This window comes from Haliotis asinina, chromosome 10 (genome assembly GCF_037392515.1).
Source record: "Haliotis asinina isolate JCU_RB_2024 chromosome 10, JCU_Hal_asi_v2, whole genome shotgun sequence".
NCBI classification, from domain to species: Eukaryota; Metazoa; Mollusca; class Gastropoda; order Lepetellida; family Haliotidae; genus Haliotis; species Haliotis asinina.
Window position 1 is genome coordinate 6035469 of NC_090289.1, and position 21531 is coordinate 6056999.

Sequence of the window (21531 nt, forward strand, 5' to 3'; positions counted from 1 at the left end):
ATTTCCTAGAAAACTAGACACCAGAAAACAGTTCCAAACCATTGCAGTTTATGTTTACGTAAAAGACTGAAATACATGTTTCATAAATCTGCAAACCTGTGAAATGAAGTCTTTGAAGGGCATTTAGAAGTGAAATGCATAAGGATGAAGGAGTAAGCATTAACTCCGAAACGTTGTGTTCTCATATAAAGAAGTTGATATCCATAAAATCTTCATCCCTGTGAAATGAATAATGTGACTTGGGATTTTTTATAAAAATGTGAAGACGTTAAAGATATTAATTGAGATGTTGTGAAGTTAATTCTCAGTATTTTGGTTGAAACATTCTTTGAGGTTTACAGCGAGAATTTAAAAGAAAGCGGATTTAACTGAGAGGGAAGTCAGCAGAGATGTTAAAGGTTGTGAGTGAAGGATTGATATACACTTGGTTTACTCTACTCACAACACATGAGATCTATAAACATGCATCATCCAAGAATAGGCTGTAGTGAGGCTGTGAGATGCAGTATCCTTGTTTGCTGTACAGATGCAAGAATGATGGTATTGGTTACACTTGTGAAGCTCTACTTAGCTTTCCTCAGCTATATATAAGTGTGCTCCACCAGCTGGCTGGTAGAAGGGCACTCACCATACTGGCATTCTTACAACCAACCAGGAAGACTATTTCATATCCTTTAAAAAGCCACTTCAAATTCATTATTTACATCTAACCAGTTTTAACATTTGTTTTGAGGATTGTTGAAATAAACATTCTTAAACATTTTCCCTGTTTATGTAAAAAGAATCTGTAAATGTTTGGTTTTTATCCCTGTCCATCCATAATCATTTTGTTTCCAGAGCATAACTCAGAAACCGTTCAATATGTTTAGACCAAACTTGATAGATATAATAGTCTCAACCTATAGTTGTGCCTTTTGCCATTTACAGAGTTTTGGCATTTCTTTTTTTCTTGTTTTTCCATGGAACATTTTGGTGTTACTCTAATGGTGGGGTGGGGTGGGCATCATTCAATATTTTTCTGCCAAACTTGGTAGATATGTGTGGCAGACCCCAATGTGGTGCCTTTTGCTATTTACAGGTTTTTGTGATTTATTATTTTCTCGGTTTCCAAGGAAATGTTTCGGACTTTGCCTCAAAATGGGATGGGCATCGATTCCGGAGCAGAACTTTATTTTCTTGGTTTCTATGGAAACATTTCAGACTGAGTCTCAAAATGGAGGGATGGGCTTTGTTTCCAGAGCAGAACTCAAAAGCTGTTCAATATTTTTCTGAAAAACTTGGTAGATGTATCAATCCGAACCTAAAGTGGTGCCTTTTGCTACTTACAGGTTTTTGTGATTTATTATTTTCTGGGTTTCCATGGAAACATTTCAGGCAGTTTCGTTTCCGGAGCAGAACTAAAAAAATTCTTAATATCTGTCAGTAAAACTGGGTAGGTATGTGTGGCAGACCCCAAAGTGGTGCCTATTGGTATTTACAGGTTTTTTTTGTGATTTATTATTTTCTGTTCCATGAACATGTTGTGGACTTCGTTTCCAGAGCACAACTCGCAAACCATTTCACATCTTTCAAAAGATCTTGGCAGATATATGGGACAGATCTTGAAATGGTGACTTTTTCTGATTACAGATAAATGGCATTTATATTTTTCATGAATTCCATGGACACAATTCAGACATGGTCTAAAAACACAATAAGTAACTGTCAGATGACTTGTCCTTTCAAATATTTGGGGGCTTGGGGGATATGTCATCTTCTGATGACTCTTGTTTTCATATGGTATCACACAAAATATGCTAGTACTCATTGAGCTTCATTTGATCCACGACAGCTTTTGCTGAAGCGGACCTGTCAGGCCAGTGTCACACTTCCCACAAGTACCAGGGCATAATCACTGCAAAGCTGTGGACACATTGAGCTATTTGCATGGTCATTATGGAACTGCTAAATACCCATTGTGTGCCCACAAAGCCTTTTGTCCAGTGTACAGGTAGTATTGTTTAGGTTGCACAACAAAGGGCTGTACATGACTGACTGATTATCAGTCCCTCTAAGTATAATCCCCACAGTTGGCCGTGTGAGGGCAGGAGGCCCAGACTTGTCTCAGTGTTTAAGTGTGTATATAACAAGAGGCATGGACCCTGTGGACATACTGTATAGACTAGGAGTAAATACAAGGTGTGCTGAGATGGTGCAATGGGAAGAAGGTACATACCCATATTAGTGCCCTGTGTGCAGGTTGAAAATAATTTCAGATGTGGTATACTGTTTCCAGACATTAATGATAGTATGCAGTTTAAAGCATGTGCAGCTATTGATCTGATTTATACAGTGGCTGGAAGCACTTGGAGTTGTTGATGGAAATGTGGCTCTGTCTATGTTTGAAAGTAGATAAAGAATTTGGGGAAAATTTTTCAAGCTATTCCCCCAGTGTTGTGTAATTTCGAGAAATGCTTGGATATGGATTGATGTAATGTTTGTGTATTATTCATTCAAGAGGAGCAAGGTATAAATAATGACTTGTTGTTTGGTTCTTCCTTCTTATGCATAAGTTCCAGAATTTAGTTTGATGTAGTGCTATAATATTCAGGGTAGGAGTATGTAAGGCTGAACTCAATGTTTATGAGACATCCATGGCTGTTTATCTAGACAGCCGGTAAACAGATTCAGCTTTGTATATTGATAAAAGGAATAGGCATAATGCCAAATGCCTTGTATGTACTGGTGTGTTATTTCATCAATGTTATAATTAAGTGACACACTTGGTATGTTTGTACATTAGCAGATTTGATTTGATTGTCCTGTCTCAGATAACACACATGCTTTAGAAGTACAAATATATGTGAAATATATCTTCAGTGTTTGCATTATTAGATTAAGTGATATTGTGGAAGTTCCCTTTTATGAAAATGCCTTAGTTCAGCAAACAAATGGGAAATGCAGGTCTTCATGATGTGATGGTGTTTTACCTTAAATAGTCCTTATTTCTGTATCTGAGGTCAACTGAGAAAGGTAAAGAAATGGGTGATATCTGGGCCTAAGGAGGAAGTGGTGACAAAACTCTGAAATATTGCCTTGAATATATAATGCTGTGCATGTTGAGTATTCAGCACATTGTTTTCCTTCTGGGATGTGCTGGTAACTGACAACACAGAGTGTTACATGTGTGCTTGAGCCTACTGAATGTCTCCTGGCCTGTCTGGTGACATCACTTGACCCAGCTAATTTTGTCCTCCATCTGGAGGCCATGTAGCATAAGCCACTCCTGACAGATTCCTTCATGAAGAGGCAGGGACAGATCATTACCGTAGTTAACACAACACTACAATTATTTCCCTGTAAGTAGTCAGGCTTAGAATAAGTAAGGATAGGTCTCCAGCAGCAGTGGTTTGGATGGTCAGACTTGTTGTTGATACTGTGCTCTAATACTACAGTTGCATGGAACATTGAATGCCACATCAGTCAGATACACATATGATTTTGTTGCGTCATGATTGGTCAGAAATGATTTAACTAAACATATATCTGCCAGCTAGAACATTGCTAAGTGTTGTTTTAACCAGTTCTTGCAGCAATTAGACTAATATGTTGTTGATGCTTTAATTGATCATAATTATGGATTTTGATAAACCCCCCAAAATACGATAGGTCAGTGAATGTGTTGAATACGGAATGTGTGGCAGTGTCTTGTGACCAGGAAGTGAGAGCAGCTGTTATATCTGTGTATCTAGTGTCTCAAGTATGTAAGTATGCCCACCCTGTTCAGGCTATAGGGATGTAGTGGGCAGTGTCAGACTTCTCACCAGTGTTGGTATATCTGTACAAGGACTTTGTTAAATGAACATGAGATGAACATCTCTGTTACCAGTTTCACTATGATTCAGTGTGGGAAGTTGAGTCAATGTAGTTTCTGTTTTGGTTTTAGATATGCTTGAAAATATTGTGTTATCATCACATAATGCATAATTATGAGTGTTCAAGATACAAGATGTGTAGTTTTGAATGTCAGGTTGAGGAACATCTTGTTTAGACTTGAGTACATGGTTCTCCTTAATTTTAACAACATAGGTACATGGATATCAACAGCAGTTAGTGATTCATTGATCTGATACATTTCAGTATTTGCTTGTTAGAGGTCCTGTTTCTGACTGTATCCTTTCTTCTTCCAGCAAGTGAACCGTCCCTACTCAGCCAGTCTACAAGCTCCAGACAAGCTGTGATAGGCCAGGAGTCTTCGGAAGGGACCATACTTTCGGACACCAGTTCCAGCAACAGAGGCAAGGACAAGGGATCCCTGAACAATGTTCTGACAGAGAGTGACAAGGAGAATGCCATACCTGACCTCAAGTCACCATCACTTACCAACTCCTGGGACCTCTCCCCACAAGACCCAAACCGGAAACCTTCATATTTGAAAATAAGTTGTGCAGTTAGCGGCTATGGCCGATACAGTCAGTACTCTTCCTATAAAAACATAGAGAAGCGTTCCCCTTTTTCTAGTACATCGTCCCTCCGCTCAATCCCAAGTTCACCGGATATGCCGTCCGTACAGAGTCCCAGTGAGGACAGGACTCGTGATGAGTGTTTGCGATCAGCTCTTGGACAGTCACTGCAGAGCCCTCTTGTGGCCAATGGACAATCAACAAAAAATGGAACAATACTAAATGGACATGGCCAAGTGTATCCCACAGGCGATAAAATCAAGGTGGGTTTATGTGGCATATCTCTGCCTGCGTGCTTTCATTTCAGGTTCATCAGTGGATCCCAAAACAGTTTGGATTACTTTCTCTGAAAGGTTTGTACTTTGATGATGATAATGATGATTTTGATGGTGATATTAATGTATAGTATAATCAAGGTGCTCTGACTGACTTGCGTGTGGATTGAACAATCAGGTATCAGTTCACAGCTTTCTTTTGACACCTTGCATTACAAGGATCAGGATGTCTGTTAAAGAGGTTGGATACTGTGGTTTGTGCGCATACAGATACTGTATGCGACGAGATGTGACAGTAGGAGTGAATATTTACGTTACACAGTTATCATCCCTTTATCTTGCCTCTAATCATGCTTCATGATATTTGGGCCACAGAAGCATTCATCCTGAAGTAAACTTGGGCAACAACTATCCCCTCTTATCAAATTTATTTTGGGTATGCTGTATTGATTGTGTATAAAATATCACCATACATATCAAGTAACGTATCAGGGTGGTAATTTGGCAAGTCAGCAAATTGTTTCCCAGTGAGCAGTTATATTGACATTATTGAACAATACCATATATTTGCCATTTGGTTCAGCAAACAGATTCAGTCAATATTTCTGCTGCTGTTACTTCCTCTACTTATAAATCCAGTGTATGAGATGTCCACTACAGGTCTAGCTTTGTGCAATATCAATACCAGCATACCATCTGCACAGCTGAAGCTCATCACTGACTTAAAGTCTCATGACTCAACATAATGGTGGGGACATGTTTAAATTGGAGATAATGTTGATACCCTCTGGTAACATATTTATATTTTTGAATATTAATCTGTAGGACAAGTCATTTTCTGTAAAAAACTGACTGGTTATTCTCTTGCAAAGCACTCAATAACTGTCAGCAATGATTTCTGATGAGAATGAGAGAAGTGTCTGATTAGACATCACTTAGAGAGTATACAGCCATGTGTTTAGTGCTAGGTCAGGTAATGATGTCCATTTATAGAAAATGAGGTAACACAGAATTTTTGCAGCATTTTTATGCAAACGGTACTGGTAACTGTTCACAAACTACTCAAGTTGAGACCATAAATTATAATTTCTACATCAAATAGTCACACAGAACTATCACAGAGTCCCTTCTACAACAGAAATGAGCTAAGCAAATATGTCCACAGTGTTTGATATCAGTTACATCCACCCTGAGTCCCTGCTATCAGGAAGAAAATCACCAGGCCCAGTTTTGCCTGTCATTATCCAGGAAGGGCAGATAACTGAAGACACATTTCCATGACAGGGCTACCATCATAAGTGTATATTGTGTAGTGTGTGTAATAATTAGGTACCAGAATGTTTTCCTGGTTCTCTTACTTCACAGTGAAGTAGGTATTGATTTCCATGGTCAGTATGAATCACAGGAGAAATATGAAGCACTTGCTTTAGCCTGCAGCACAATCTGAAGCATAGTAAACATAGCCAAAGAAAATGCAAGTTGCTGAAACCAAAATGTCAGTCTATGCTAACATTTTGTTAGTCCATCAGCTGAAATTGTCCCTTGGCTTGAGGAGATTCTATCAGGATAATATTGGACTATTTTTAGATGACAGAATGGGAATCAGAATCAAACATTCTTACTGGATAGAGGCTCCATACATGTAGCTGGTGTCGGAGACAGTGTTGTTTTAGGCAGTTAATACGAATCCAACATCACTGATGCAGATATCTGCATCAAATGTGTGTTCATATTAAATAGCATACATCTAGACTTTCTTCAGCACTTTTGACTTATTTATGGAGGTTGGATACAAAACATAAGTATGTCAAGAAATTGCTACATCTGGTATTATTTTGCAGAAATATGTGTCCTGAATCTAATTATGTAGTAAAAATAGCACAGTCACCACGCCATTTGTGTGACAAGCGGCGCCCCCTTGTGGCATTTATATATAAAGTAATATGTCACTAAAGGTTCTCTTAAAAAGAAATTGTTTTCTTTTATTATTCAATATGTGTTTCTTTCAATAAATATATTTCAGTATTGATATGAAATAGAGCAGGAAAATCAATTTTCAAGGATTTGACATATTAGTTAGCTTTCAAAAAACAGGAATAGAGTAATATTCAAAAATATAAATATGTTACCAGAGGGTATCAACATTATCTCCAATTCAAACATGTCCCCACCATTATGTTGAGTCATGAGACTTTAAGTCAGTGATGAGCTTCAGCTGTGCATGTCAAAGAGGGCATGCTGGTATTGATGTTACACAAAGCTAGACCTGTAGTGGACATCTCATACACTGGATTTATAAGTAGAGGAAGTAACAGCAGCAGAAATATTGACTGAATCTGTTTGCTGAACCAAATGGCAAATATATGGTATTGTTCAATAATGTCAATATAACTGCTCACTGGGAAACAATTTGCTGACTTGCCAAATTACCACCCTGATACATTACTTGATATGTATGGTGATATTTTATACACAAGACGTTGATAATTTTGAGTTTTCATTGAGCATTCATATTGATTGTTAATATATAATCATGTATCACATTTAGGAAAGAATGTAAAGATATCATTGATAAAGATGATATAGTTTTGACATATATGCTATTTTCATGACATGCAGTTTCTTTTGATAAAATGAAAATAATTACTGATACTTGCTAGTTTTCTCAGCACATACTCAATACATACATATGAAAATGCTGATTTTATTCAGTTTCTCACTTAATTGTTTATACCTTGTCATAAATATTTGGATACCAAAAAATCTACATATATTTATTCATTTTCAAAATACAATAATGATTTATGTTTTATCAGCATAGGTTTATCCTGTAACAATTATTACAAATTATGCAATGCCATTGCCATGGATATCAGTGTTCAGCTAACTAGAAAGCAGTTCTATCCCAGGATAGTTTGAAAGAATTTAGAGCAAATATTAAATGTATCTGATGGTTTTGAGTTATTTTAGTTCTGCAGCTAAACAAACATTTGCCAACACATTTAAGTGAGCTGTGCAGTCAATCATAGTGCAAGTCAGCTGATGATGCAGGTGTACTGCTGACAGACTGGGTGACTCACACATCATCACACGCCTCCTGGCCTTCAGGCTTGGCATCCCACCTTGTATTTACATGATGTTGCAGTATTATGCTGCACTTAATAACAAAATGTATTACAGGGAAAAATATGTATGAATCTTTAGGTCAAAATCTGTTTGGGTTCTGGGGCTATTTTCACTCAATGCTGTTTTGTCAATTATTACTATCACTCTGAAATGAATTTGGGTGTATACCACCAGTGAAAGAAAACATACATTAATATATATTCATTTATACTGAACTGCTGTGGGACTGACTTACTGAAACATAATGTTGATCACATTTGAATTCAATGTAAGGTGTCACCTATGCCTGAAATGAAATGGTAAAAGAACACTGTATGTTATTCTAAATGTTAGCAAGTAATCATTCAGATCATGCAATGCAAAGTTAGCTGGACACGATGGAGAGGCTTGTCAAATTATTGTTGAAATTTAAAAGTTGCGTAACATGTCTTTCCGTCATCACATGCGAGTTTGAAATCGTCTCTAGCAATCCATATTAATTTTAAGAGGGGCTAATAGCAACAGTGGTGGGTCAAGCATGTCATCATGTCCCAGTTGTTATATTTGTGCTATTCTTGTCAGTCACTAGATTGTCTGGCCCAGGCTACAATATTTACATACTGTCATCATGTTGTAAAAATGTCACTTGATATTGGGCAAAACAAACAAAAATCATGTGATCTATGTTTATTGTTGTGTTTTTATATCACTTTGTCTATTTTTATGCATAGCAAAATGTCTGTAATTTTGTCAAAAACTAATACATGGTTTGAAAATATCTATTGCATATACTTGTATCATTAAGCTGTAACTATTAAGAAATCCTTTCCCTCATGATATCGCTTTCTCATGTACTTAGAATTTGTATTTGTATTATGAACCAGATTAGTGGTAGCTGAATATATTTTCTTAGGTTTCATTTGTATATATTCATTTTTATCGGACAAATGTAGAAGCAGCTGTCGTGACAGTTTTATTATGTTTTTGATGAAATAATTTCCCTTTTGCATGGACCTGTTAGTACACTGATGCTACTGTGAATTAAGTAGTCTGTCATACAGACCCTGAAGCAAATATATCCAAATAGCCCATGCAAGTCTAGAAAATGTGGCAAGTGTAGATTTCCTTAGCTTCTGAAAATGAAGAAAGTTCCATTTCTTTATTTTTTTTTTTTACTATGAACTTTTTTTTTCAGGCAAATATGCTCATTTCAGGGACTAGTTGTTAGTCTATGAATTAAAATACCGGTACTAGAGATGTTGACTTAGTACAGCATCAACACTGCTTATGCAACTGATGTTTTCTCACCTTCCTCAAGTATCCATGGAAACCCGATTTGGTTATTAACCATAACCATGCTATAAAAACATGTAAATGTTACAGATATATTTGTATTCTGATGGTGAGAATAGAAAGGTTATCAAATTCAGTGCAAATTTTCATTACTAGTACATTATGATCATTCAAAAGTCTTTCTGTTAAGAGAACATTGTAATTCCATAAATGCCTGGAAAAGAACAGTGTGTAATTTCTCACCAGACCTTGTGATTCCATGTTTGTCACATGTTATACAACTTGATGAAAGTTAATGAAAACTTGATTGTGTTGGATATTTAACAATGGGGGATTGTCAAAGTTATGTAGGAGTTGTTACACTTAGATATTCTAAGAGTTCAAAGTGATGTGATATAACAATACAGGCACTACAGAAATCAGCCTTCCATCTATCACCAGCTATACAGACAATTAACATAGTTTCCAAACCACATATTATTATGGCAGATGAATACTTCACCTGAGCTTGACTTTCTACTTAGTTCACATATGAGGAGTGTGCACATTTATCATGCTGGAAATCAAACATCAACCAAGGACAATGTGTAGTGGTGGGAGAAAGTGTGTTGAATGAATACCTTTAGGCTTTGATTTCAAGGGGACATAATGGTAGAGATTGGTTGAGTGAGTCAGCAAGGGACTGTATGGAATAATTACCTGTTTTAGCTTAAGTGCAATGCTGTATGGTACAGTACTGTAAGTCTTAACAATGTAGATCCCTATTGTAATGATGACAAGTGGAGGTGAAGCCTGTGTGGCCTGGGATTAGTTGTGCTGCTTTGTGAGGCTACAATGAGTTGATTAAGACACTGAGACACAGTGGGCAAGACAGTATGAAAAATAATGTGGTTCAGGGACTGAGACAGACTACAAGACACTGGTATGCTGAATGTCAGGATCCAGGATTCAGACTGCTCTATACTTATTGATGCAATACTAATCCTTGGTAGTTAAATCAATGATATCTGCACAATATGTCTAAAAATGGCACAGGTCAACATTTTTGCTGTCTCATCAATTTTAGTTGCATCATGATATGCCGACCATGATACCATACTTATCCTAATATTTGTCACAATATGGTGGTGACCGAGTATTTTTTAATACGACCTTTATGACAAGGGTCACTGTTCAATTCCTGGGGAATCAAACCCAATACATGACAAATGAACACAATCACCATGTGGCTGTCTACTCAACCAATCCAGGTCATTTAACCACATCTAGCACTCTATCAGTGTACAGTGCAACAGTGTGTCTAGGCCTGATAGGGAGATAAGGCATGTACCTATGACTCCTATGAGTGTCCCACTAAGGCTGAGAACAACAAGTTTAGGAGTCCCCTACAATGTGACCCTGGGGTCAGTCAAGTCCAAGCACTTGTGATGACTCCTCCTCTTTATTCACAGGCTAATACAAGCACAGGTCATACAACCAGAGAATTTCCTTGATACAACAACCTTTGACCACATTTGATGGAGCATGTTATTTTTGATAATACCATGTGACTGGCATTCTCATATTAAACAGTCATGTGAATAAGCAATCACTGTACTTGCATGTTAAAGATCCATTTGAAATTCAGTGTGTTGATCTAATGTTGGTTGTGTGATTATTGACTGCTAGATTGAACTCATATTTGAACGTAAGTGAATCAAAGCTTGTGATACGCACAGCTGTGTCATGTGATGAAAACAAAACGCTGTTGTGTGGATGGTTGTCTGGAATGTGTGATGTTGACTGGAAATGCCTGCTTGACGCAACATCATGCCGGAAGGGACATTCCAGCAGTGGGATTCTAGCTGTTCACTGTTTCATTTGTGGATAGATTTATGAGTTCAGCTGAGCTGAGCAGACAGATGGGTCTTGTCCACTCAGATGTACAGAATGCTAGCATAAAATGTCCTCCATCCAGGCACCCAATGATATTCATGGTACTAAATTCTGACAAGAGCAGTAAAAATTATGTCATGGAAGTCATCATAACATGATACAGTATATTACCCTGCACCATTTCATTGCAGGTACCCTTATTTGTTAAGCAAAGACCCTTGAAATTAGTGGCTGTGGTTCTCTGGACCCCTAATTTGTGGGTTAATGTTTTAAACCCTGGTCAAAGTCATCATTTTTGTGTAGCATTATTTTTTACTCTTTAATGCATAATTGTATTCTTCAGTTTTGTCAGACTGTAAAATTTGATACATTTGTAATAACATAACTATTTATGTTTTGATGTATGCATAAATTCTCAAGGAACGTCAATTATTAATTATATCATCATGAGATTCTTGAGCTTATTGTTCTTCCTGGTGTCGATTGAGAAAACAGACATTTTCAGTTATAGTATAAAACAGATGCTGCTGTAGAAGGGTGAAAGAGTTATTCCCCTTTTCAGATCAGCCTTTTGTTGATTTTCCTTTTAGTAACAAACAAAACGGGCATTGCGTGAAATGTATTGGAATAGATGTTAAAAATATGTTTGCATTGCACAGGTCCATCCAGTTTGTATATTTTTATGATTTTTTTTAACTAAAAAAATAGGTGTGGCAGAATCTACTATTACATGCGTGGATCTATATTTAAATATTGAAAGTTTTCTCGTGTGACTTCTCATTGCATTCGTGTTTACCGGAGTTAATATCCTTGTACCCAAGCCACCTGGTCATGAATGTGGTTTACTCTCAAATTATGACTCACAGGACTGTTGAAGCATCACCAGTCCCATATCACTAATCAATCAGATTATAGGAGTGTTTGTTACTGATAGTTAAGTTGTCTGGTTATCATACAACTATGATTACTCCGTCAAGGCTGAACAATGCTAGTACTCCGCACACCAAGAGAATTTACTGAGGTAATAATACTCCTTCAAAGAAATGATCTTGTACAGTCTCATACATTACAGATTTACAATAATATACTAAAGAAACAGTGTAAAGATTTAAGAAAGGCATTGGGTCTTGGATGTTTTCCAAAAGTGTATCAGTCAAAGGATACTAATTCTTTAGTTTTTGACAAGAATGAGAAAAAAACCTTAATCACTGCACAGCTTCTAACAAATTGATCACATTTGACCATTTTACGTATAAGATGATTCATACCATCCCTGAGATTCAGAGCGAGTGCCAGACAATGATTCAGTGGCTGGTATGTTTACACATTAGTAGATCATTTATCTAAGTGGTATAATGGGTCAGATGTCACATACACCATGTACTTGTCAACTCGAGACCAAACACTGACACCTGCATGTGAAGCTGTGGCTCTGATCAGCTGCCATGACATCCTCTCACAGTCACCCTGACATCAGGTCACAGCGACATGACAACAAAGAGCTCACGTTAATTGTGTAGTAACAGTAATGTTATTTTAAGATTGTGGTCCATTGTCCATTGTTTTGGCTATATTTTTCGTGAAATATTTTGCACAATATATTTTATTGTTGTGAATTGTGACAAATTAAGAGATGATTAATAATATGAAACTTGTGATGGATCCCTTGTGAAGTTATTCTGTTTTCTCATCAGTATTCTAAAGCTCATTTGAATATTTACATGACTGATGATGTATGTTTAGTGGTACCCCTGTTTATGTTACAGAATCTTTTTTTCTGTTAAAGGCTAACCTCCAGAAGTATATGTGACATGTTGAGAATGAATTGCTTGATGATGCATGTTGTTGGTGTTGCAGGATGGAGAGTACTTTCTGCAGGCCACTCAGCTGGAGGAGGACAGACTTCAGTCGCTGTGTGACCAGGCTGACACAGAGCTCAAGGAGCACATACTGCCAGAGGAAGGTATGCACAATCCTGGAGATTCCTTGCCCACAGTAACCTTACACTGGTTGGGTTGGCTGGCTGGTTCCCTGGTTTGGTTTGATTTGGCTTGTTAGCATACTTTGGCTGTTTTTTGTTCATAATATCAATCACTGGTCCAGATTTCATTGATTACAGGCTGCCATAATTATTCTGAGTGTGGACTTGTCAATCAATAATCAAAATATACAAGCCTAAAGTGACTGTTGAAGGCATGGTTTCTATGGTAGCATTATTAAAACATAATTATGATAATGTTGCAATACAGGTACAGCTATGGAAATACTGTCATGCCCCGTTTTCGCTCACAGCTGTCCAGGCTTGCTTGATCATCCAGATTAATTAATTATAGGGACCCACAAATTGACACGATTCAAAATTAACTCAGTGTCACCTTGCTACTCAGAGCTAGTTAATCTCACGCTTCAAAGACTGCTGACTTCTTTGTTAAGTCACACGAGGCCCTCTGTAATCATGTGTGTGTAAACATACAGGTGCTCAACCATCTGGATATATGAGACAAAAAATGCAGATAATTTAGTGTTTTGTATGTGAAAATGACCGTGCGGATTTCTGGATAGGTGAGTAAGTTTACAATGTTGTGAATTCGTTTTAAGGAATTTTCGTTCAGAAGGTGAGTTTCCCGATATCTGAGGTTCGGATAAACGGGGCACAGCTGTAGTATTGTGATGAGGCACAGGTTTTTCTCAAAAAAAAAGAAGATAATTGATGGTTTCTTTCATCTAAGAGAAAGTGATGCCCAATGAATATTTTAACTTGTCATAAAGTGCACTATGGTTGATTGTTTTGTTGAGGAGTATGACATACAGTTTGACACCTGTATTAACCAGTCAGCATCATCACTCTCTTGTTGCAGTGTCGGGCAGATTGCGAGCAGCTGTTGGCAAGGGCAACTTGTTAGTCACACAGAAGTTTCAGCAGTTCAGGGAGTTGTGTTCACAACACATGGTATGTATCCAGTAAACAGTGGGTGCTGGTCAGTCATAAATCTATGTTACAGTAGGGGAGCTATGATTGTCTTCATGCTGCTAGTTCTTTGTGGAGCAGGGCTCTTATTCCGAAAATGTCAATTTTAGACTTGTGCGAAACAGTATTAGACATGTGTTAGACTTTACAATAAATATGGTTTGAATTTATATTATTTGTTTTGTGAGTTATATCAACATTTTCAAATTAAAAATGGCCAATTACATGTATGTTAAACAGCTAGAATCTATACAGTTTTATTGTATTTTTAGATGAACAGGTTTCATAAGGAAAGATAATCAAAATTAGTTATCATTGTACGAAAGCATTAGCAATGGAACAGTAATTCACTACAGCCAGTAGGTTCCCAGAAACTTGGCCTGATGAAACCTACAGAACAATCATGGGTGGAGAATGTATGCTATGACTTGTCAGTAAAGATAATTTGCCACAAAGTTACCTCTATCAAATTGTAACAGGATAATCCTCAGAGTAATATTGTTCCTTTATGAACTTCAATAGTCACTGGTCGCTGCCTGGTAGATAGGTGTAATGATTATCAAGACTACTATGTAAAACTGTATTGATTTAAACTTCATCAGAGAGGAAATCGCAAAGAGATGTTTGAGATGTGGTCCTTGTGGTTAAGTCAGTTATCATGTTTAACCCGACAGTACCCCAAGGCAGGTGAAAAGGAGACAAAGTGGGAGGATCTTCAAGGATTCTGGGATATGATCAAGATACAGGTGGATAGTGTAGACGACCTGTTTGCTGAGATTGCCCTTATGCGACAGAATGGGTGGAAGGAGATTCCACGACAGGTGAGTTGCCTCATTCATAGCCAAATACATGGAAACAAACCAGTGGAGTTTTCAAATCTCATGTTGATATAACATATCCTTGATGGAATTCCAGGTTACAATTAGTGCCTAGATTTTTCTGCTATGAAGCATGGCTCACTGCTCATGTTTTAATTCACTGTTTGTTGAATATGTACTGGCCTATGTGGCACAATTTGAATATTGATGAGTGTATGTTAGACAATAACCTGGCGCCAACTATTCAGACCTGTGATAGATATAAACTTCATACTGCGTGTTGTAGTTTCTTTGTTATGTATTTACAAGTGTTTCACAGCAAGCTCAATACTGAGGAATCACTTGTGTAATGTAGTCTGTATTTATATGTTCATGTGTAAAATAGTTTCTGTGAGTCTGGTAATATGTTTAAGAGAATACTCTCTTAGTGGAAACATTTGTTTCCTGTCTAATAGAGATAATGTAATTTTCAGCCATCACGAAGAAGCTCTGCAAGTTCTAGTCCAAAGTCTGGCAGTTTGTCTCAGGGAAGCACACCCTGTCACACACCAGGTATTGAGGCCTCCGTGTCAATAATAATACATGTATATAACCCTTTCTTGAACACTCTATGAGAATAGGTGAGGAGTTTGTCCCCAAATATATGAGGGAATTTGTACTTGACTATCTCCTGGATCAGAGTAACTCAAACAGACCAGGTGCTTCATAGCATTTTTCAGGCATAGTAACACACATGACATTAGAGCGTGATATTTATGTAGATGATGATTTCTTATGTGATCAGTAATCACAGCCCTGCAATTCATCCAACAGAGTTGTATCCCTTTGGCACCTTAGAAACCTGTGATCACATTTCCACGGATCAGGTTTCTAGTGCATGTTCCTGGACTTAAGTTCACTGAAATGATATACATTGTAGAACAGTGTCATTTGAACCATGTTAACTCACTAGAACAGTCATGCTCCTCAAGTTCTTAGGAGGATTGTGTTGCTTTTTTTTTCATTTGGTTATCATCAGTTTCTAGTTCTTGTATGTAGCAGTTTATGTATCTAATCTTGTACAAACAACTTTAGTCAATTATGTATGTAGTTATTTCATTTGTATGGGTCTCTAAGTGTTGGACAAGTGTGCTATAAGAGTGTACTATAAGAGACTAACATGTGAAAATGTAAACAATTTGTATTTTGGTTTTGTAGGATCAAAACGGAAAGGGTTGAAAACAAAAGACACACCTGAGTCTTCCCCAGAGAGAGTACAGAAGGCACGTCTTGCCGCAAAAGCTAGAGATGACGCAAGGAAGAAGATGCTGGCTGAGAAGAGGGCTGCGATGAAACAGCAGCAGGCGAACCAGGAAGTAGAAATCTACATGCCCGAAAACACAAAAAAATGACAAGAAGAGTAACTGTTTCCTGTTGAGATTATTGTGTACATCAACAACTACTTCATATGTATAGTAACCAAATATAAGAGACTTCCAAACAAGATGGCATTTATATAGGATATGCGTATCATAGGTATAGTGTATACTTATTGACAAGTACATTCATACCAAGTGCAATCATATTTCATGTCTTGCCTAGTCACCATCTGGCAACCCTTACTTCCACGTTTCGTGCCTTTTTTTCGTTGACAATTGTAGATAGTTGACTTTGTGGAGTAAGGGTAGCTGGGATTGAAATGGTTAGGTGAAAATCGCTCATGATCTTATGGGCCAAAAGCCTCTGGTGGATGCTGAAATCACAGAATCAACACCATATTCATATTTTCAGAGTTGTTCCATATCCACAAAATTATTTTTCAAATATTGATAGGATCATGAGTGTGTACTTGATTGGGTACAAGTGTGTTATGATACAAAAATCATTGTTCTTTTGTCTTTGTACTCTTGTGAAAATGAACTTTTGTATTTGAGAGGCTTTTGGCTCAAAAGTCAATCATTAACATTTACTTGCGATGGTGCGTTTCTGTGTGCATATATTTGGTTTAATTGTCTTAAGTCAATTTTTGAAGGTGCACATTGTGGAACTTTGTTAGCGACATATGCAATCTGCTGAATATGCTTACCTGAAATATGCCTTGTTATTATTATTATTATGATGTGTATTTTTTTGCATTTGTTATAGCAGTATTCAAACTTAGTAATGATGGTGAATAATTATATTGTTACAGATTTCTAGTTGGTCAGTAGAATCGACTATCCTGAATGGGAAGCATTAGTTTTCATCATGTAAATACATGACTAAAGTTATCCTAAAGGGCACAATACTAATGATGTTGACGTAATAAGTTAATTATTCCAGTTTATGCCAGCCCAGCTCCCTTAATAAATTTATTGTCCTGAAATATCAAGAACAAGAAAAGTCTGTTTGTGTGTTACCAAATATCTGTAATTAATGATATATGCCATAACATTGTTATAGGTGCATGGGTATACAGGAATGTACATACATATCTTGAACAGGTTCGTAACAAAAATTACATGAAGAAATAACCTACCCACTGCCTCACATTTGAAAACATACTGGATGAATATGTAAGAAGTATTTGTGTTGCCTAATGAAAGATGCACGTGCCTTTGCACTGAAAGCATTTTTACTTGATGGAGTGTTCTTAAAGGCAATATTTTCCAATATATACCACTGTCACATACACAATTTATCTGGACAATATGACCGCAACTTTTGTGTAATGTTTTTCCACTCTTGTCACCTAACATACAGTGATTGGGCTATATATCAACACTATTTATTTAGGATATTTTAAGGTTATGTTAGCGCAATATTTCATTTGAAGAAATGAGTGTCTTTTGGTTATTGTTTTGTATTTGTAGACATATTTTCATGTACTTCCTCTATTTATTGTGCAAGTGTTGATACAATGAAATAATTTATGCCAGTATAGGCAATGATTATTTAAAGGTGCTCTTACATCTCAAGATTATCTCAATAATTCCCATCATATTATTGTCTTGTTCAACTGTAGTCATAAGAAATTCTCTGTTACTGTTCTGTGTTACCTCCCGTTGATCGGTTTCCTTACACAGTGTTACTTACCTCCCTTTGATAATTGTTAGTTTCAAAATTCATGATATTCTTTATTAAGACAGTTGTTGGTATCATATTACAGTTGATAAGAATCATATCATTTACACGGAGAGAGTGGAAACTAAAGTTTAAAGAAATTTCAAATCAAAAATCAAAATTTCAATGAAACCTTGTTGACTGAGCACAAAGGACAGCTGTATTGTGTTTCAGGAATTGTGTGGTTGTGTCATTAAATTGGCAGCAGTGATGTGATGGAAATTGTGTAGATAAGCTCAGAGAAAATCAATATCATGTACGTATCCTGAATTTTCACGTAAAATGTACATATATTTTCATTATGAGCTTATATCCCTTCCAGTTTGCACATACTGGGACCTAAACCAGTCAATATATTTATGATACTTTGATGTCTCAGTTTCATACAAAAGTGGAGTGACAAAAGGGCTTGTCAAGCACATAGATTGTACTAGCAAATGAAACTCCTCAGTTCATGTTATTAATTGCAATTTACATCACTGTTAATGATTAATGTATTATGTGTTTGGTTTGGGGACATTCAGATTGCGATTTGACCATTGATAATTGACAAGTCCAACTGAAAAATACATTTTTAATGCAAGGAAGATATCAGTGCTTTTAAGAAGCCAAAGAACATTATAACATTAAAGAACATTGTAACATTGCATGCATACAGCTTTGACACAACATGCCAAATTGTTCTTTGCTTCCAGACAGAGAGACTATTATTTTTCTGCATGAAATACTAGTACCTTGAACCTGGATGAGAAACAGTTAAACGATACATGTTTCTTTATTTTTCTATTCCAAAAGTTTTTCTATGTTTATTATGAAAATAGGTTTTGTAGTAAAGTCATAAAATATCCCAGTTTGACTGACACTTAATTATCCCACCTATATACATTAAAATGGTGATCACAGGATATGCCTGTGATGCTGACAAGGACAAACGCCAGTATGGAATGTATTACTAACAGGTACAGCTTGTGAACCATCCTTACTGTCAGAGATCTGGAATATCTAAAATAATGTGTCTTGAATATGTGACCAAATTTTGTACAGTGATGTTAAAGTGGTTTACAGGTACTACTAGACATACAGAAAGTAGATTCTTGTATTGTTAATCAGTGTTTGTGACATGTGGCTTTGTTAATCTACAGATGATTTCTTTGCCTAATTTGTTACCGACATGGTAAAATTTGTTGACAAGCATTTCCACACTTTAGTGGCATGGGGTCATTTTTTTAGCCTGAACATTATCAAGTTTGTGAAAATAATGGTTATTACTGAAAACTGTCAAATCTATCCAGTACATGCCAGAAACATGCATTTAGTTTTGACAGTTTCGGTCATCAGCCTGAATATCTGAATTCATTGTTGGATGAATCCTTGCCTTATAATTGTACAGTGAATTCTTTTCAGCAAGGGTTTTGAATCCCTGAGGGAAAGATGCACATTTCCTTTGTTTATTTGATTCACAAGTTCACATTGCAAGCTTTGACAGTAACATTTATGATTACGTTTGAGGAGTAAACTGTAAAACTTGGATGACAATACAAGATCAATTAAAGGCCTTGGAAACAAAGTAATGACATACAGTATTTTGCTAATGAATCTCCAAGCTTTTAATATTGTGCAGTTTGATATGCATGTCAGAATAAAGTGAAATGAGAAAAGAGCTGAATGGGCCTTTGTGATATGTTGTCAGTGGGACATTGGATGTGTGAGGTTTATCAGCATTGCCAGCAGAATTGCTGGAGGACAGCTTAGTGGCACAATGCTTGCTGAGTGGGTCAATTTTTAGACTATCAACATTATCAACATGAGCGCAAGAAGTTTCACACTAGTTTCTGTCAGCATAATGAATCTTGGGCCACTCTCTAACCCCCACCCTCAAGAGTCAGACCCCTAATCGCCAGCACACAAAGGCAGCCACCTAATCTGCTCAGCCATAGCAACTTCTACAGAAGTTCTCATAAGTGTAAATTGGAATGGCTCCAACGGCCGAAGGCATTGATGACACTAGTCTACCAGTTGTCTGACTTCTGTTTTTCTGGAAGTCGTGGCTGAGCAGGCTAGCCAGCTGACTTTGTGTGCTGGCGATTAGGTGCCTGATTCTGAGGGTACGTGTTCAAATCTCGGATGGGATTCAATAGAAAAAGTAGTAAAGTTTGTACTTTACTATGAAAGTGTAATAATAATAATAATAATAATAATAAATGCATACTTAAAATGCGCCTGTTCCACACCCTAAGGCATGCTCAAAGCGCTACAAAATATATACAATGGAATATTTACAGCTGAAATAATTAGTAGTATGCTGTGAAAAAGTGAGTTTTAAGTCTGGACTTAAAAATGTCAATTGTGTTCGAGCTTTTAATGGCCCAAGGGAGAGAGTTCCAAAGCACAGGTGCAGAGTACGAGAATGACCGGTAGCCGAAGGATTTCAGTTTGTAGGGTGGGATGACCAGTAGATCTTGAGTGTTTGAGCGCAAGTTGCGTGCAGGGACATACGGATGTAGCAGTTCAGACAGGTAGGAGGAAGCCAATCCATGGAGGCACTTGTATGTCAGAGGATCTTGAAGTCAATCCTGGACTTAACTGGTAGCCAATGTAATCCCAAATATGACATGTTACATTCATAAACTGTTCACTATGAATCTCATATTCCATCCCAAATAGTATTTCCATTTCCTCCTTTAGAAGTTAATCCAGTGTTTTGGCTATTATGTTACAAGAGGAATGGCCTATGTGAGTGGGTAATCATACCACTTGTCTTATGAAGAAACTGAATTGCTTTGGACTCCAAACCAAATATATCACCAAGCCCAAACTCATCTTTATTAAACTTAGGGGGTGTTTTCAAACCTGAATTTTATCGTACTGCAGTTTCTTCATTGGGAGCCATGCACCAAAATTGGGTGAGTAACATTGTAAAACTGCTTTCTGGTTGTTGAGAATTACACTCACATGTCAATAATCTTTCAATACAAAAAGAAAACACGACAAGCCAGATGAACCAGCTTTCCATATGTAGGAAACGATCAAAACAGTTTCTCAACAGCAGCCACGTCAGTAGTTCAAAATCAAGGTGATCTGTAGTTCTGCCAGTATCCAAACTGACTCCAGGCATTGCAGAAAACACATGCACTCTCCAGCAGCCTGCCATTGCCTCATCAGTTTCTGCTGTCAGGGAAAGAGTGAGTGAAGCTACCTTATAATATCTCTCGCCTATTACGTTTGAGACAAGCTTCCGCTCAATCTGCGCAGTAAATATATCCAATACACAATATACAAGTGACTCACACTATGTCAAGGACTTTCATTATATTAACAGACATTGAGTGTTCACGTGAAGAGAAGCTTCACATAAAGTATTTGAGACAAGTTGAATTGAAACATACATTCACAGGATTTGCTTGCATTGTTGCAATGTCAGAAACGCAAATTCTGTTGTGTTAAAAGATATCATTTTTCAACTTCGCCCACCAAGGTCCCACACTACAAACATTCAGTTAGGATTAAATCGTTGACTGATACTATTTGCAGAGTGCACAAACTGAAAAGTGATGACTGACAGTGACAGATACTTAGTGGACAGACCTAAGATGAACACAATCATACTTTTCTAGGTTCCATGGATAACATCAATAATGTATGGCATAAACAGTAGAGGCCCTGTCCCACTCCAC

General features: G+C 37.0%; 1 protein-coding gene across 3 annotated transcripts in view; it reads left to right on the forward strand.

The window, feature by feature from the left end:
- LOC137297623 (serine-rich adhesin for platelets-like) overlaps window positions 1-19518 on the forward strand; it is a 122592-nt gene extending 103074 nt beyond the window's left edge. For all 3 annotated transcript variants that reach the window (XM_067829497.1, XM_067829498.1, XM_067829496.1), the window contains 6 exons: window positions 4170-4705; window positions 12848-12953; window positions 13849-13940; window positions 14633-14779; window positions 15250-15328; window positions 15974-19518. In XM_067829497.1, coding sequence (XP_067685598.1) covers window positions 4170-4705; window positions 12848-12953; window positions 13849-13940; window positions 14633-14779; window positions 15250-15328; window positions 15974-16167 — 1154 coding nt within the window. In that variant the 3' untranslated portion in view covers window positions 16168-19518. The remainder of the gene's footprint in view (window positions 1-4169; window positions 4706-12847; window positions 12954-13848; window positions 13941-14632; window positions 14780-15249; window positions 15329-15973) is intronic.
- Window positions 19519-21531: the final 2013 nt, after the last annotated feature.